The 18,847-nt window shown below is 32.7% G+C and overlaps 2 protein-coding genes across 2 annotated transcripts; both read right to left on the bottom strand.

Annotated features, from left to right (window-relative positions):
* Positions 1-223: 223 nt before the first annotated feature.
* LOC109243227 (enoyl-[acyl-carrier-protein] reductase [NADH], chloroplastic-like) lies at positions 224-4,924 on the bottom strand. Its single transcript, XM_019410141.1, has 13 exons — positions 4,806-4,924; positions 2,854-3,132; positions 2,541-2,650; positions 2,392-2,447; positions 2,222-2,306; positions 2,087-2,134; positions 1,705-1,779; positions 1,520-1,631; positions 1,342-1,393; positions 1,197-1,248; positions 991-1,048; positions 694-792; positions 224-588 (listed from the first exon to the last, which is right to left on the bottom strand). Exons 2-13 carry the CDS (start codon positions 3,128-3,130, stop codon positions 434-436), a joined length of 1,179 nt encoding a protein of 392 aa, XP_019265686.1. The 5' UTR covers positions 3,131-3,132; positions 4,806-4,924; the 3' UTR covers positions 224-433.
* Positions 4,925-8,005: 3,081 nt separating this feature from the next.
* LOC109243226 (protein NRT1/ PTR FAMILY 7.1) lies at positions 8,006-14,991 on the bottom strand. Its single transcript, XM_019410140.1, has 6 exons — positions 14,637-14,991; positions 13,204-13,254; positions 12,392-12,509; positions 11,213-11,430; positions 9,826-10,385; positions 8,006-9,238 (listed from the first exon to the last, which is right to left on the bottom strand). Exons 2-6 carry the CDS (start codon positions 13,240-13,242, stop codon positions 8,374-8,376), a joined length of 1,800 nt encoding a protein of 599 aa, XP_019265685.1. The 5' UTR covers positions 13,243-13,254; positions 14,637-14,991; the 3' UTR covers positions 8,006-8,373.
* Positions 14,992-18,847: the final 3,856 nt, after the last annotated feature.

The raw sequence follows: 18,847 nt of genomic DNA, 5'->3' as shown, positions 1-18,847 counted from the left end.
CATATGTAGTAGGAGTAGGACATGTATTGTATATAAATAGGACTCATTGTATCATTGTTAGAATATGTGAATAAAATATTCTCCCGTGCTTTCTCACAGTTGTTACTACTATTTTTGGCTGAATCATCCTAGACTAAATACATTATTTTTTTCAAGCCTCAATGTGGATTAGAATGTGCCTACACAAGTAGAAACTAGGACATAATGGCAAATTATCAACAAAGGGAAAGGAGAATAAAGTTTTATTTCAGCACATATGGTTAGGGACATAGTGAAACATGATTACTGGAACTCATTACTTCTATTTACTCTATAAAATATCAATCATACAACAATAGATGATTTCGTGAAGGCCGCTGGCCAAGCCATTCTTGGCTCTGACCATAACAAGTTTAAAAAAAACACAACAAATTCAACTAGAACATAATATCTTCTATTCCTCGCTCTTGGGAATGTTGAGGTCTTTAAATATAGGACTGTCGATTCCCACGCCCATTGCGTTCAAACCGTTGTCAACGTATATAACAGCACCAGTAATCGCTGAAGCCAGAGGCGACGCTAGGAATGCAGCTGTATTTCCTACTTCATCTATGGCAAGTTTTTCCAAAAGGTATATTAAGAGCAAAGTAAGACAAGGGAGAGAGTGTAAAGTAAATACTTTTAGTGAGAAAATAACTTGTGTGGATGATTTACCTGCTGATAATTCTTTCTGTAGAGGTGCATTGGCTATGGAGTAGTCAATCATCATATCTATGAAACCAATTGCTTTTGCGGCTCGACTTCTTAATGGGCCTGGATAGAGATATGTTTCTCTTGTCAATAAAAGAATTTGCAAGAAAGGAACATTACATAAAGAAATGAGATGGAACAAAAGGCTGGAGTAGTGGTTGCTTCGCTTCCTGGTAGACTTCCGAGGTTATTCTATAACTTGGTTGAGGTGTTATCATATAGAGGAAGTCATAATCCAAAAGACAATAAATGGACACATACCGGCAGATATTGTGTTCACCCTAACTTTCTTTTTTCTTCCGGCCTCGAAAGCAAGCACCTAAATAATTAGCATGACTCCATTCAATGATAAGATGCAATAAAATTAGGGTGGATATTAGATACTCAAGGGGAGAAAACCATATAGTTTCTCCTCTTCTCTTTTCTGCTTTTCTTTTTCGACAGGTAGAGAATATAGAACAACTCACTCTGGTGTCACTCTCAAGTGCTGCTTTGGCAGAACTCATTCCCCCTCCATATCTGTGAATGACAAATTTCAACCAATAACTCCTCTGGCGACAAATTAAAATTTTTAAAACAATAAAGCAAGAAGAGGGGAAGAATAGTGTGTACCCTGGAATGATCCTCTCAGATGCAATATAGGTAAGAGAAATTGAAGAACCACCTGTCATAAAACCATCATTTATTTCAAAAGGAACATTTCGGGGAAGTACATAAATGTATAGTTGGACAAACAAAGATCAAGAAGCAAAAGGAAATCATAAATAAAATGGCAAACTAAAATACATGCCAGGATTCATGATTGGAAGGAAATGCTTTAGTAAAGACACATAGGAATAACTTGATGCTGATATTGCTGCAAGGTATCCTTTCCTCGATGTCTCCAAAAGAGGTTTAGTCACCTAATGGTTGAATGATTTAATGAGAAAGATCAAAGATGAAAAAGCACTGATTTATAACCTCAAAAGGTGATACCTCAGGCCCATTAGCAAGTGAATGTACAAGAATGTCGATGCTGCCAAAATCCTCCTTAACAGATTCTGCAACTTCCTATAAACAAGAGAAATATGCAACTGAGATATACAAACTTTAGAGGACATAACAATTAATATCAGGAAGATGAAGATGTCTTGATACTAGCCTAAAATGATTACCAACACAAACATGAAACTACCAGGTACAGAGATAAGAAAAACGGATATTTTTAATTTGTTTAAGGCAAGTATTAATAATAACCATGGTAGTTACGCTAATTGAATGTCCAAATCTAGTTCTTAAGACTAGCGAGCCACACCAACAAGAGTCACTCATTTTGTTCAGCATGCACAAGCAAGTGCGAATAGGAAGGACTACATACCGAAACTGTCCACTTGGAAGAACCAGCATAACGCTTATTTGCTTTTATCTGCAAGGTAAGAATAAAAACAGCTTTAGGGAGATGCAATTGAAACGTTATAAGAAAATTTCACATAACAATATACTTTGACATTACATCTTCAGGTACATCCTCAAGACTGTCAAAAACAGCATCCAGTGGGTATACTTTTGTAATCTCCATCAAAGAGCCATCTGGCAAACTGACAAAGATGCATTTAATGGGAGGTTAGCTATAAAGCCTATTTTTTGCAGTGGTACAAAATAGTCACAAGTTTAGATTCTAACACGCGTGATTCATCAAACTTCCCACGTCGCAGACTTGTTTCGAAAATGTTTAAGGCCTGTTTAAGGAAATGCAAAAACATCAAAATCTTTGAATATATATAAGGAGACTTCAAGCTAAAATCCAACAAGAAATTGTAAATTTCACTTACCGGAACCCAGGTTCCAACTAGAATTTCAGCTCCAGCAGCAGCCAGGGACTTAGCAATAGCCCACCCGTATCCATTATCATCAGCTATACCAGCTATAAATGCCCTTTTACCTGCAAACAGCATTTAAAATGGAGATCTCAAGTTTGTTACCAATAAAATCGAGATCCCAAGTTTAAAAGGGGGGGGGGGGGGGGTAGAAAAAATAAGTCGATCGGCAGAGAACATCCACCATCTCTTCCACACACTACTAAGATCTAAAACCACACAAAATCTAGAAAAGCTTTTGAAAACTAAAAATTCAAAAGAACCTGACCTTTTAAATCAATCGGAAGACCAGAGGCAGCCTTGCTTTCATCAGCTTCTGATTTTGCCTTGGTGACAACTTTCTCTAACTTTTGAGACGTCGATGTGAAATTGCGCCAAAAATGTTGAACGGATGAAACATGAGAGCTACTGGCAAGTCTATTCCATGACTGTTTTCTAGTATTAGTACTAAACTTTGTTGAGCAGACACTGGAAATTCTTTTTGTAGAGAATATGGATGGCCTAGCTATCGTTATTTGCAAGCTTGAAGCTGCAGTTGATGCCATTTCTAGCAGACAAAAGCATAACGGTATCACTCAGAAAGCTACAACCTTATATTTTCACAAGTAAATTCAGAAAAGTACAAGTTGTATGTAGGTTTATAAAGAAACGTAATGTAAAGCAAGCTGCAGTTTTCGTCTCGGACAATTCCGATCTTAATTCTCTTACATCAATAGCACATTAAACCTTCAAATCTTTTATTAAAAGCAGTCAGTTCACTTGATGATAGAAATACAAAAAAAACATAGCAGTTAGCTAAATCACTAGCCTTATTTCTTCAAATTCCAGAAATATGAAAAAGTAAAAATCCTGGAACTCCCACAGCTAAGCTCCTTTTCTCAAAACCAAAGTAAAATCAGCTAATTTGAACCCATGTCCTGTTTTTAGCGCTCCGTACAAATCCTACCCCTTTCTTGCCTTAAATAAAACAAAAATAATAATGAAAGAGGATACATACACCTAAATATATATCATCTGCCATCATGAGTTACATATCCTAGTCAATTTTCTGTTTTTTTAGTTAAAGAAAAGAAGATGAAATTGGATACATAAACCTAAATAGATTGTAGCTAACACCAACATCACGCTAACATCTCAAAGTTCTTTTTTTTCTTTTCCGTTGTAGGTAACCGAACTAATAATTCTCTTAATTACTTCAAGAGCAACAACTTCAACAACTTTCTCAATATCTCATGCATACATAGTAGAAACCAAGCGCTACATCTCATGCATATAGTTTTTTTTTTTTTTTTTTTTTTTTTTTTTTTTGTGTTTCCAATCTTGTAGCTAACAGTAAATCATCTCCTACACTCCACCCTCCATCACCAGAGGCGGATTCAGCATATCGTTCTCAGATGAATCTGAATACAATATTTTCGGCGCGGACATAAATTTATTTGTAAAGATTCACTAAATGTGTAACAATTAGCCGATATGAGCCCATAACTTTAAAAATACAAGGGGTTCAATGCTAATAACCTTAAAGGTTGAACTTATAGAGTTTAAATTCTGGATCCGCCTATGTCCATCACCCGTCAAAACATAAAACCAAGACCAAAATTAGAAAAAAATAAATATTTAAGCATACTAATAACGGTAACATTCTTGACAAGTATCTCATCCAAAACAGACCCATGGCAAGGACTTACATTCCCCAGAAACTACATCATTAAACCCTTAAAAATGAAAATTTGAAAACATAACACATTATTAAGCTCAGTTTTGTTCAAAATGCAGCCAAAATTAAGTACGTATAATTTCAAGCAGCAAATACCCCAAAAATGATAAGCAGTAAAAACTGAAACTTGTACACATTTGAATTACTACATAATTAAACCCAGAAAAGATGAAATATTTAAACATAAAACAAACTTTAGGCTAATGATTATACCAAATGCAGCCAAAATTAAGCATAATTTCAATTACCCAGAAAAAGATAGGCAGTAAACACTGAAACTTGTATCACATTTGAATTACTACATAATTAAACCCTCAAAGATGAAAACTTTAAAACACAACACAAAATTTAGACTAATGTTTTTACAAAATGCAGCAAAAAATTAAGCATAAATTCAAGAAACCAATACCCAGAGAAAAAAAAAAAGCAGTAAAAACTGAAACTTGAATCACACTTGAAGTAATTAACAACAAGAAGAAGAGGGTAATAAGAAAGATATGAACCTTGAACAAAGAATGCGGAAAATAGTTGACAGAATTGAGGGTATAAGGGGTTTTGGTTTTTGTTGCTATCCTTTGGAGAAGAATTGAGTCAGCATTAACAGTAGTAGTAGTAGTAGTTGTCTGTTGGAGTCATTAAAGAGGGAAATGAAGAGCTGTCGGGAAATAGCTGGGCCTAGTATTTATGGGCCTACAATATCATTGGGCTTAGATCCTTGTTGGGTTTTAATATCTGAAAGCATGAAATTATGGTAGAAATGATACCAGGTATCCACTTTAAAGGGCTGCTATTTAAGAATTAGACGTGCGTCCTAAATTTCAGTTTTTCAGTTCAAATTTCGGGAGAAAAATAGGGATTTTTACATTCCTATACCACATATGAAACCTTATTACCCTCAATGTTTAAGGTTTGATTTAATTACAAACCCGTATACCAAATTACCAATCCTATACCATACTTAATTAAGGGTCTAATTAATGGGCAGTTTTTACTCCTTAATTAAAGGTATCCATAAAAATCCCACGTTTCTCTATCCCCATAATTCCTTAGATATTCTCAACCGCAATTGATAGGATATACTAACTATCTCCAACTACGCTAATGGTCTGGTAGAAGTTGATACAACGAGGGTTCAGAAGTTTATAGCAAAGAAGAGATGATTTTGGTAGAAAATATTCATATTTTAATTGTTGTGTCGTTGTCATGGTGAATAAATAGAAGCTTAGCAGTAACTTGTGCACAGAAATCCTTCTTCTCTTCTTTCTGTTTCTTCATCTTTTCTTGTTTTTATTTCTGCATGTCTTAGTTATTAGTAGCTGTATTATGGATCTTGAAACCCTTTTTTTTTTTTTTTGGGATTTTTACATTCCTATGCCACATAGGAAACCTTTTGTAGTCAACATTTTTTTTCAACATAGATCGTAGTTTAATTGTAGTATAAATGTAGTAATTCTGTAGATACCCTTAAAAACAATACAGCTTTATACAATACTTAAACTGATTTGTAGTTTATTTGAAGAAATTTTGTAGGTCAAGAGAAAATTTGTAGTCAATATTTTTTTCAACATAGATCGTAGTTTAATTGTAGTATAAATGTAGTAATTTTGTAGATACCCTTAAAAATAATACAACTTTATACAATACTAAAACTGATTTGTAGTTTATTTGTAGTTTTTTTTGTAGAAATTTTGTAGATAAATAGAAAATTTTGTAGTCAACATTTTTTTTCAACATAGATCGTAGTTTAATTGTAGTATAAATGTAGTAATTTTGTAGATACCCTTAAAAACAATACAGCTTTATACAATACTAAAACTAATTTGTAGATAAATGTAGGAATTTTGTAGATATTAACATAAAATCAGACTTCCTCTTCTCCATTCCTTCTTCTTCTCAAAAAATACAGAGATGAGACCCATTTTTTATAATCAGATTTTTCCCATTCAGTTGTGGCATGATTGGGATTTTAGACACGATTGAGTGTTGTTGTTGAGGTATTGTTCTATATTTTATTATTTTTTTGATTTGTGTATTGAGAAAAAAAAAAGATGAAGAACAGATTTGATTTCAGTTTGTTGAAGCTTTTAGTCTTTTTTTTTGAATTACGAAAAAAATTCCAATGGCTTTGCCTACCAATCAAATCTGATCTGGAGAAAAATACGCAGATGAGAAATCTCCTTTCCCTTTTTAAAAATTGAATTTAATGTAAATCAATTAACACCAAGATTCTCTCCTTAATTTTAGCGCGTTTTTTAGGGAATATTCTGCCCTTTTAATGCCTAATAGTCGAATGGTATATAAATTGTAGTAAAAGTGTGGACTGGGCGGGTAATTAACAAACTATGCACATTAAAGGTAATAAGGTTTCATATGTGGTATAGTTAGGAAAAAATCCCAAAAAAATATCTTGATTTGTCCTAAAATTAAGTTTTTTAGTTTAAAATTTCAGGACAAAATAAGTACTGGCTAGTCTCTGAATAGCATCCCCGGGAATGACTATCTGTGCACTTGCCCCGAAATTATGGTAGAAATGATACAATGTAGCCCGTCTAAAGGGCTGCTATTTAAGATTTAGCCAATATGTCTTATTCAACTTTTCGGGATACAAATATCCTAAATTGTCCTGAAATTAAGATTTTTAGGATAAAATAAATACTGGCTAATCCCCAAATAGCAACCATAAGAATGGCCGTTTGTCTACTTCCCCCGAAATTATGCTAGATGTACCTTTTTAGAACTCCAGACCTCACCTGTGGGATTATACTGGGTATGTGGTTGTTGTACCTTTTTAGAACTATCGTTTATATTTTGACCTCGTTAAGAAAAAATTTAATAAAATAGCCCCGCGCCAGATTTTTAAAGTTTGATGTCAGAATTTGAAGCCCGCTGCCAAAATTTCAATTAATATATACAAATTAATAGTTTAGAAAAATCTAAAAGGTCTAGAAAAAAATTCATAAATTTTCAAATCCCGGCTCTATCTATGCTGTATAATTTCTTCTAAACATCCATCTTCTTTTGAGACGTTCATTCTTCTCAGAATCACATGGAGAACCGAAGAGAAATTGAAAATCCCCTTGAATCAGTAGTTTTTTCATTTTTAGCCTACGTCAGAAACTATTTATATTTGCTGACCGAAAAAAGTATATATATATATATATATACACACACAAAAAAAATATACTTTTTTGATTATTATTTTGAGACCGGCTAGACAGTATTATTTTTTCGCTAATAATCATATGGCAAGCAACTTCTCATTTGTCATCAATCATCGTATACGAGGTTTATAATATGTTTTGCGAAAGTATCATCCTACTATTTGCGAGTCAGAGCGACATCTAAATCAATTAGAAATGAAAAAAAAAACAGAGGGAAATTAGAAGCATATCCACACCAAGAATATATAGGTCAACTTAAAACTTCGTTTATGTATACAATTTTATCATTTTATGTAATGATTTCGACAAACACAGGTAATTGAAAAAAAATGCAGCCTTATAAAATACGACAAAAATAAACTGTTTGTCGCATGTTGATTGGATTTTCCTAAGAATCTTTGTGATGTTAATCTAATGTTACTTTAAGGGGAGGTGAGAACTGGCCATATTACTTAAATTTTTTATTTTCCAAATTATAAACTAACAAGAATTTATCAAACATAAAAAATTTATTAAAGCATAGACATGTGTAATTGCAAGTATAGCACCAGTGAGCACTTTTTGAATTGAACTTCAATGGAAAATAGAAACACATAAATGAAAATTCTAGCATAAAATAATGTAGAAAACTAGAAGCAATCATGCCCTTATAATAATCACATAAAAGGATCATGCTTCAGTTTATTTCACTAACAAAACTACATTATTCTAAAATTATAAAAAAAACCATAGAAATGAGAGCACTTAAATTTCTCGATCACTTTCTTCTAATAATCGTGGAATCAGCCTCTGATGCTTGCATTAGGGCAAACTGCCTACATCACACCCCCTTGAGGTAGGGTCCTTCCCCGAACCCTATGAAAACGCAGAATACTTCGTGCACCGGGCTGTCCAGTCCTTGTTCCGATAATCAAACTTTATCAAGCACTTGACTATCTTTTTCTCCATCTTTTGTGCAAGATTCATCACTTCCTTCATGTTGAATACCTTTATACCATTTTGCAAATACCACAAATGCAAACAAATCAACCAAAGCCAAACCAAATAGCAAGAAATAAAACCTATCAATATGTCCATTGTTCAAATTCTCAGGTATCCAACCATGTCTTTCTCCTCTTGCTGTTATTGTCATAACCATATTCACAAGCATACTACTAACATAATTCCCAAGTGACATTGATGCCATACAAAGTGAACTCCCTAGACTTTTAATTCCATCTGGTGCTTGTCCATTGAAAAATTCAAGTTGTCCAACATACATAAAAACTTCTGAGGCACCAACAAGAATATATTGTGGAATTTGCCAGAAAATACTTAGCGAACTTGCTTCTTTTCCAGGGATTACGTGTTTAAGTCTGTAAATTTCTGTTACGCCAGCTGCAACCATAGATAACATACCGATAACTAATCCAACTCCCATTCTTTGAAGCTCCGTTAGTCCTTTTGGATTTCCGCTTATTTTTCCAGCCAATGGTACGACCATAAACCTATACAGAAATGTGCAGGCTAACACACTACATATATCAAATGCTGACATACTCGCGGCTGGGAGGCGAAAATGGCCAATTGTTGCATCCATAACCTCACCTTGCTCAACAAATAAAGAGGCCATTTGTGTAAATATAACAGAGTACATTATTGTGCATAGCCAAATTGGACACATTCTTATGATGCATTTTGCTTCTTCAACTTGTGTTATTGTGCATAATCTCCATGGATTAAATGTTGGTCTTTGTCTATCTTCTTCTGTCACTCTTGCTGCCTTATCTAGTTTCCTGGTCAAATTTTCAAGGTAAAATAAGAAGTTATTTACACATTAAAATCACCTAAGGATGAAGCCTAACAGTCAATAAAGTCGATGAAAATCATGGGGCCGAGGTTCAAATTCTAGCAAAGACAAAAAAGATGAATTTGGTGAATATAGTTACTCGGTAATACTAGTGGGAGATAACATGTATCTGATGGAATTGTCGATGCGCACACAAGCTAGCCCGGACATTATTGAAGATAAAGTCAAACTTCTCGATAACACCCTTATTTGTTTCGATATTTTTTGGATGGATATAGTGAAGTACTGTTATAAAGGACATATATTATAATATAATATATAAATCGGTACCGAGAAAAACTTGCTTTTATAGTGAATGACTGTTATATAGGAATGTTGTTATAGAGATGTCTGACTATATACTGAAAGTTTTTAAATGTCTTTTTTACGAGTAGTAAAAAAAAATCTTAAAAGACAGGAATGTTGTTATAGAGATGTCTGACTATATACTCAAAGTTTTTAAATGTCTTTTTCACGAGTAGTAAAAAATCTTAAAAGACAGATAATATGAATCGGAGGATCAGAACAACTCACTTGAAATCATTACTATGAAGGATCTTCCGAGTTCCTTTAATGCTTGATTCTGAGCCAACAATTTCATATAGTTCTTCCCCTTCAACATTAGCCACCCGCCATTTACGAACCGCGGCAACGAATACTTGAGCGACACGTGGCAAAGGATTACCAAAGGATTTAACATATTTATAACCAGGAGTACCCAACAAGAATATAAACAAGCCCAAAAGTGCAGCAGCAGTAGAAGCCCAAAAACCAAGAGTCCATTTACCACCATCTTCATAATATACCAAAATAGTATTGGAAATTAAAGATCCAGCATTAAGTGCAAAGTAAAAGTATCCAAAATAAGCTGCTCTTGAGATTTTTTCTTTAGGATTTGCCTCATCAAATTGATCAGATCCAAATGTTGCAATTGTAGGTTGATGACCACCATAGCCAAGAGCCACTAAATATATGGCTAAGTAAAATAATGCAGTGCCAAGAGGAGATGGGGGTACACAGTTCAGTATTCCATCTCCACATCCATTAGGTTTAATCAAGAAAATCCAAGATGTAATTGACATGATTACCAGTCCCTGAATCAATCACATATCAAGTTAGTTAGTAACTATTCATAGGATTTAATTTATATACACTGATAATGTAAAAGAGTTTTGCACGATATGTGTGATTTGTCATGTTAAAGTAGGTTAAAAGGGCAGCCCAGTGCATGAAGCATCCTTGTTTACGCAAGGTTCAAGGAAGGGCCGCACCCCAAGGGGTGTGATATTGATATTCTACCATGACACAAGCATCATTCCACGGCTCGAACCTGTGAACTATAAGTCACACAGAGACAACTTTACCGTTGCTCCAATGCTCCTCTTCTCATGTTATAATTAGTTATCTACCTTATTATCTAAGTAAGTAATTCTACTTATTATAGACGACGTAGTTATGTTTTAGGTGATCTGATAGCATAAATTTTCTTTCCACTATGAGTAGTATATATAAATTAAACTCATAACAATGATAATAACTAGTATTATATAGATATCCTCTGCTTAGAAAAGAAATTTTGCACTAACTAGTTTTAGATCTAGTATTATCCATTTCATTTTATATGGCACTATTTGAGTGCGCACATAATTTATGAAAAAAGAAAGACTTTCTACACATATCAAAAGTACCTTTATAACCTATGTTGTGCGGACTCACTAAAAATGATGCCGCACTCGTGTCGGATCCTCCAAAAATGCACTATTTCTGGAGGATCTGACATGCACTCGACGACATTTTTTGAGAGTACAAGCAATATAGTTTATAACTTGTGATCTTAAACATATGACATGATATTCCTATGATTATAATAATATATCATTAAGGATAAAATAAAAAGTTAACTCGTACTATATTTCATTACCAGGAGGAGAATAAGCTGAAAGATGGCACAAGTGAGAAAACGACCCCAGTAAGAGTCACTGATAAAAGCTCCCAAAAGTGAACACAAATAAACAGTTCCAGTCCATTTGCTGACATTGTTAGCTGCAGTTGCATTATCTTGTCCCAACACTCTGACTAAGAACAATACCAAGTTCACTCCAACACCAAAGAATGCTAGTGTTGCTAATCCTTGGTTTACTGCAACCACCAAAATATAAGAAATTGATCATTAGCCAATGTAGTTCAAACCTTTATGTTGCTCGGACTATTTAAAAATGCAGATGGATGCGCAGACTAGGCTAAGGGGTATGGGATCATGTGAACACATGCTCCTATCCTTAAATCATGTATAATAATGTTATATTTCTTTAAAATTTCGCCTGTGGTGCAATAATTATTGGGTGCACCCCTACAAGTAAAATTGACGATTCAAATCCCACTTCGAACGGTCTTATTTTCGGCACAACATATATATATATATATATATATATATATATATATATATATATATATATATATATATATATATATTTTCAAAAATAATATGATTTTAAATCTATAATTTCAAAAGTGTAGTGGGTTAGCGGTAAGAGACTATCTAGATCCACTAGTGCACCCATCATCTTGAAATCCTAAATCTGCCTATGTGGATGCGTTTCGGATCCTCAAAAAGTAATGCATTTTCATAGGGTCTGACACGGGTGTGACAACAGATTTAGAAAGCCTGTGCAACCTTTACTTTAAAAGGAAAATATACCTTTGGACGGGGACGAATTCAGGATCTAGAGTTTGTGTATAAAAAATGAGTATGATCTTATTTGTTTTATATATCTGCCTATGTGGATGCGTTTCGGATCCTCAAAAAGTAATGCATTTTTATAGGGCCTGACACGGGTGCGACAACATATTTAGAAAGTATGCACAACATTTACTTTAAAAGGAAAATATACAACAAGACGAATTCAGGATCTAGAGTTTGTGTATCGAAAATGAGTATGATCTTATATATTTGTTTTATATATATACAAATTAATTATTTTTTCACATGCATATATTACTCGAGCCGAATTCAGTTAAACCCACAGAACTTGCCCTAGATTCGCCTTTGCTTTCTGAATACACACAAAAAAAAGGAAGGGCAAGTTAAAGATAAATATACCTAAACAAAGAAATGCTGAATACCATCCTCCAGTTTTTTTGCTCCTAAGGACTTTAAGCTTGATGATAATTTTCTGCTTGAAGCCATTTTTCACTCCAGCTGAATTCTTTTCATTTGTCTGTGCCAAAAAAAAAAAAGAAAGAAAATATTAATAATTAGGTTAGCAGTCTCCATTTTTTCCATCCTTTTAATATTGGTTAGTATTATTTATTTTAGTTTATTTTGTGAATCTTCATACATATGAACGTGTGCAATGAAAAGCACGTGTTATATTATAAATCCCTTAAAAGTATAATCATGAAAAAAGGAAAATCCCACCAATATTTAAAAGGAGAAATTGGGACCTGCCATTTACTGAGAGAAAAGTAAGATGGAGCTATTTAAAAGTGATAATTTGTACCTTCCAATTAAGTCCAACAATTCCACTAATAATATTAGCTCTAACGTATGTTGTTCGGACTATATATTTAATATGGTTATCGTCAGTGGCGAAGCAACATGGTCACTCTGACCACCTTTCGTCGAAAAATTGCACTGTGTATATAGATAAAAATATTACGAGGTATATAACAAATATTAAACCCTTTGTCGGGAATTTTTTTCACTTCTTTCAAATTTAAATACCCTTGAAAAAATTTCTAGCTTCGCCACTGATTATCGTACTCGTATTGGATTCTTAAAACTGTACCATTTTTAAAGATTCTAACACGATACAACGGTATTTTTGAAAAATGCGACCAACATAAATGTTAACAATATGAAAGCTTTCACTAATGCAAAGAGAAAATAATATGAATAAAAGCAGTCCTAACCTGTACTTGCATGGCATTAGTTGACACAATTGTTTCCATTTGGGATAATCTCTGTAAAAATAAGATGCAAAACAAATTATATACTATACTTTAAATTACAGAATAACGTAAAGGGAGTAAAAAACCACAACAAGAAATATCTTAATATATGTGTACGTACGTACATTTAAACAAAGTATATTTCTCCATCATGTTCTTAGCGAAATAATTTTCTAAACTAGTCTATATATATCCTAACACATTGCGTAATATCGTGAATATTTTTGGCATTGGAATTGCTATTATGTTCATAATGTCAATATAAACAAGGCGGACGCTATCATAAGTAGTTAGTTTTTCCATGTAAAAGAAAAAAAAAATCAAATGTACGTAGTACTGAGTATAAATTGGAAGAAATAACTCATTCATTTTGGGGAAGAAAAAAACTTACTAGAAGTGCTTGACAGAGAAATATTATGAATATTTGCCTTAGCAACTATATGCATGCAAGAGAAAAGATTGATGAAAATTGATTGAGAAAATAGCTCAATATATAGAAAGTATAACCAAACTGTCATTTTCAAAATGATCTAAAAATATATTTACGACAAGTTTTCAGATTCATTGAAAGCCTCTAAAAGTGGATTTCATGACCTATGTGAAAATCATTCTTTTTCCTAATTTTTTTCCTCACTTTAAATCAATTGGTTTTGTCTTTTCAACAACAACAATAATAAATACTTTATTCTTACCGTAGAGAAGCTGTTTCCGATAAACTCTCAGCTCAAGTAAAAAAAAGAAAAGAGAAAAAGCAACAACCACAAGCAGTGACGTGAATCTATACTACGAGAAAGGAAACGAGATACACTCGATTATCTACTAATATTCTACCCTGATTCTCGACCTCCACACTCTCCTATATTTAGGTTCATTAGTTATGTCTTTTCGTGGTCCTTAATTTCTTTAAATTCATGCATCACTGACTATATAGAAACAGTATTTCATAGTATTCAACATTAATCAAAATAGCATATGAAACTTTTTCACCAACTCTCAAATCTAAGCAAGAATAAGATTTATTAGATATATGTCATATTCAATTTCAATGATAAAAAATAGGACAAACAATTTAATATCTTTGTTTATATTTTTCTACTTTAGGTGTTGTTGTCAATCAAGAAAAAGCAAGAAACTATCTATGGATGTAAATATTCATGCAATTTTTACTTGTAGGTGAAGTATTATATATGTGTTTACACTATCAAACATTGAGAAATTTCCATCAAGTCATAACAATAACATCATACTAATATTCATAAGATGTGACAAAGTAGAGAAAGAATCTTATTTTGAAATATATAGTTAAATGATTTAAGTTGTATACACACAACGGAAAGAATTTTTACGCTATAAATGCGACACAATATATTAGCAAGGCTATTAGAGATTCAAACCTTTTACGAAACTTGGTTGCTGAGAAATTCGTGATAGTACTAGGTTCTGGTGAAGGCGAAGAACGTGTATCGATAAGATAAATCGTCAGAATTGACTGGTAAATCACTTGACTCTCGGGAATATCGATAATACTAATGATATTATTAGTAAAACCTTTTGTCATTTATGGTGAGAATGAAAAAAAGTAGAAGGATGTTACTCTTAATCTTGCAAAGGGAAGACAAATCAAGAAACTTTCACACTTGAAAGTTTTTCAAACCTCTCATTATTTCACTAATCAAAGAAATTAATATAAAGACACGAACAAGAAATCCTATTTCTTGAAGATTATGGATGAAGAGAATTAAAAAAGTGGAGAAGATTGATAATTAAGTGAATAATTAAGTCATAAGAAGTGACGTTTATCTTTTTATAAAGTTTTAAGAGGTAAATTCTAGAAATCTGTTGAGCAACAAACTCCTAATAAAACTCTTTTTACTCTACTACTTCGGAAATACTTGGTTGACTACTAAAATTTGAATTTTTCTACCATTAACGGTGAAAACAAATCAAACAAATTCAAAATTTGACTAACTTGGTAATATTCAATAGAGAAAACATTATTATAAATCCAAAGTTTTTAGTAGGATACCCGAATTATTTAGGATTTGATATTTATAAATTATAAATTTATTTAATTTATGTTTAATTAGAATTTGTAGTTTGAATTATATAAAAATAAATTTTCCAGTTTCTAGTTAAGATAGGTTTTTAAATTACTATATAATATGGATTTGGAGAATTGTGAGAAAAATTGTAAAGAGCATTCAAGAATTTCAAAGATTTCAAATAAAATATTTTCTTTAATGAATGGGTTGGGTAGAATCAGTCGGGGGACCTGAGAGGCAGTGGTTTACCCTGCGGCGGATGTCAGCGGTTCGAGTCCGCTTATCTCCAACTCGTGAACTTAGCCTAGGGCCTGATACTACCACTTGGATCTGGAACCTACATGCTGATGCTCACGATTTCGATAGCCATACCAGTGATTTGGAGGAGATCTCTCGAAAAATATTTAGTGCACATTTCGGTCAACTCTCCATCATCTTTCTTTGGTCGAACCTATAACTTATATGCTACCCCGTCTTTAGTATAATTTATGTTAGAATTTAACCTACGGTCTTAAAATTTTCACACCATTAATGTGTTTATATTACTGTAACATGTTATTTACCGTCTTTAGCAGATCGCCAATCTATATTTGTTAGAGAAAGTTACTGTAAAAATTTGTTACGCTTTCATAGTATAGTTGTTAAATTTTCTCAAGATATGATAACATTACTCTTTTTTTTTTTTTTTGAATTCTGAATATCAAAAGATTAATTTTTTCTAAAAGAAAAAAAAGAAAAAGAAACTGCCTAATTTAGAGGATAATTTTACTAGACAGTCCTAGATAAATTAATCTAGCTATATTAAGTCAACTATTCTTTTACATGCATGTGTCAAAATATTATGTATCAAATCTTATATGTTTGACTAATATATAAGTGGAGCACGATTTCAGCTAATTATACTATAATAATATAATTAAGGTCGTTTGAAATTAAAAATGTGATAAGGACAAGTCCATATTATACTGTGGAAATTCGATGACTTATCAAATCAATCTTAAAGAGTCCCTTTCATAATAGAGTCATCTTACGATAATGCTGATAATTAAGTTGTTCCCCACTCATCCAAACTCAATTCCTGTGCACTATTAATGGGGAAAACTGTCTTCCACTTTTTGTCATCCTATTTTTTTTTTTTTTTTAATTTCTCATCCGGTACCGGGCACTCATATTAGGGTCCCGATCATTTCAAATTTGCAGCTCGTAATGTGACACCGTAGACGAATCCCATATCGACAAAACATGGGAGAGATATTGTGACGCATTTTAAAGTCGTGCGGGTCTAGGCTCAAGGCGGGCAATATCACTAGTGAGCTGGGCTGTTACATATTGTATCAGAGCCACTCTGCGTGCAATCTTGAACGATGGTGGGGCAAACCTCATTGAGGATGCTGAGTCCCTAAGGGGTGTATGTATGTGACACCCTAGGCGAATCCCACATCGACAAAACACGGCAGAGATGCTGGATATATAAGTAGACAGGTCTTAGACTCTAGTGACATATTTTAAAATCGTGCAGGTCTAGGCCCAAAAGCGAACAATATCACTAATGGGCTGGAGAAATTCAGAAATAGCCAGGTTAATATCCCGGTGCAGCATAATATGCTAGAAGTGTTTCCTACCAAGATTCTTGTTTTTCTTGAGGAACTGAACTAGAGATTTGTGAATAAGAATGGATAGAAATACTCATCCCCCACAACCCTCGGTGGCAAAGGCGGACCTATATATGTTTGGAGAAGCGCGGTCACCAGACCCCATTAACTTAGGCATTTTTTTTAAATATATTAGTGTATACATATTGAAAACGGTCATATATTTTGCTTGGAACCCTTAAGATCAAAAGTTCAATGGGAGCACTAGTCTCATGTGCCCGCCACCTTCAAATCTCGAGTCCACCTTTGCCCATTGACCGTAGGAAAATTAAATCATAAATTTTACCCAAAAAAATCGTGTAATTTTAGGTCAGAAGTTTTTAATAAATCTTATTTTAATTACATAGTTGAGTACTAAAACAGAAACATGAAAAGTTAGGTATGTCTACTGATGATTTGTCAACCTTGTTAACACAAATTCATGAAAATGATTTAACTTATGGAAAATGAATAAATTCTTACTTGTGAATCTTAGCATTGTGTAATATAGTATCTCAGTTTTTTAATTAGGTGCCAAAGAGGTGCCACAAACTAAAAGAAAGTGAAGAAAATTGATTTATGAATTATGAAGAGGTTTTCGATATTTTCTTAATTGTGAAAATATTTATTACACCTGATATATTAATTTGAGTCATTTAGTAAGTTTTAAGTATAAATATTTGGTGTGAATAAATTTTTATCTTATATAGTTTATCTCCCGTTATCAAGACGAATTAAATAAAAAAAAGGGTTAATTCTCACCTTCAAGCTAAGACATCAACCTAAGTTGCTTGTTTGATTATATAATACAATATTTTTATTTTTGTAAAGAGTATTAATAAAAACTGATACTCCTTCTCCCTTTAAACAAAAATAATTATTCAAATAGAAGGTACAAGAACATTATTTATTTTTGTGCAGGACATATATTCTTGTGGCTGCAACATATTCTCCAAAAGTATATGTTGTCATATCAAACAAAAGCAGTAAAACTCATTGGTTCATTTCAAAGAGGATTAATTGGATTAGGATCTTGACTGTAACAACACTGTTTGGACAATTTCTAAAGTCAATTAAACCATCTTTGGAGAATTATGTCATGGTCGGACATCTTTGTCTTACAATATTAAAGATGTAAATTGTTTAATCAACAAAATAATTATATTAAAGATGTACATTAATCGAAAATGGGTGTTTGTTCATGGTGTTAAGCGTGGGATTTCCTTATACAAAATAACGATTCCTTCAGAAAAACAAACTTATTTAAAGTTCTTTTTCCTAAAAAAGTCCCGCTCTGAATGTTCCTCATCCTTCACTCGTCTTTTGAAAGTCGTCATTCTGCATCTTCTTCACGCCGAAAAGTACCTTTTTCCAACTACCAAATCATTTAAACTCAAACCGGACAACTTGGTATAATATAAAAAATATTTTGATAACATCCTTTTGGATAGAGTTGTATAAATTAGGCAATAATACAAGGACTTAATTACATATATAGTCCATCTATAAATATACACAAGACACCTACATTGATGAAATTATCATTATCCACAATCTAATACAACTAACTAAATTGAATTTATACTTGGCGCCCAATAATTTCTATGGAAGTGTAAGAGCATATATTTATCCCCATAAAATTCCTTATATATGGATTATTCTTCATAAATTAGAAATATATGACTATTTTTGTTCCATAGTGTAATATGGAGTGTATAAACGGTTATTTATGCAATTTCTTTTTTTAGTAGGGGTGTAAAACTGTAAATGGATTGGGCTAAATTTGAGCATACAAATAAAGGTTGAATTGAAAAAAATTATTTGTGTTCAAATTAAAGTTTAATTTTTATCATATTCTGTCAAATTTAATCGATTCGAGCTTTGTTATTGGTATTTATTTATTAGATTTTGTAGCATATATATATAGAGTCT

Source organism: Nicotiana attenuata, unplaced genomic scaffold, assembly GCF_001879085.1.
Source record: "Nicotiana attenuata strain UT unplaced genomic scaffold, NIATTr2, whole genome shotgun sequence".
In the NCBI taxonomy this organism is placed as follows: domain Eukaryota; kingdom Viridiplantae; phylum Streptophyta; class Magnoliopsida; order Solanales; family Solanaceae; genus Nicotiana; species Nicotiana attenuata.
This window is presented reverse-complemented; position numbering and strand designations above follow the sequence as displayed.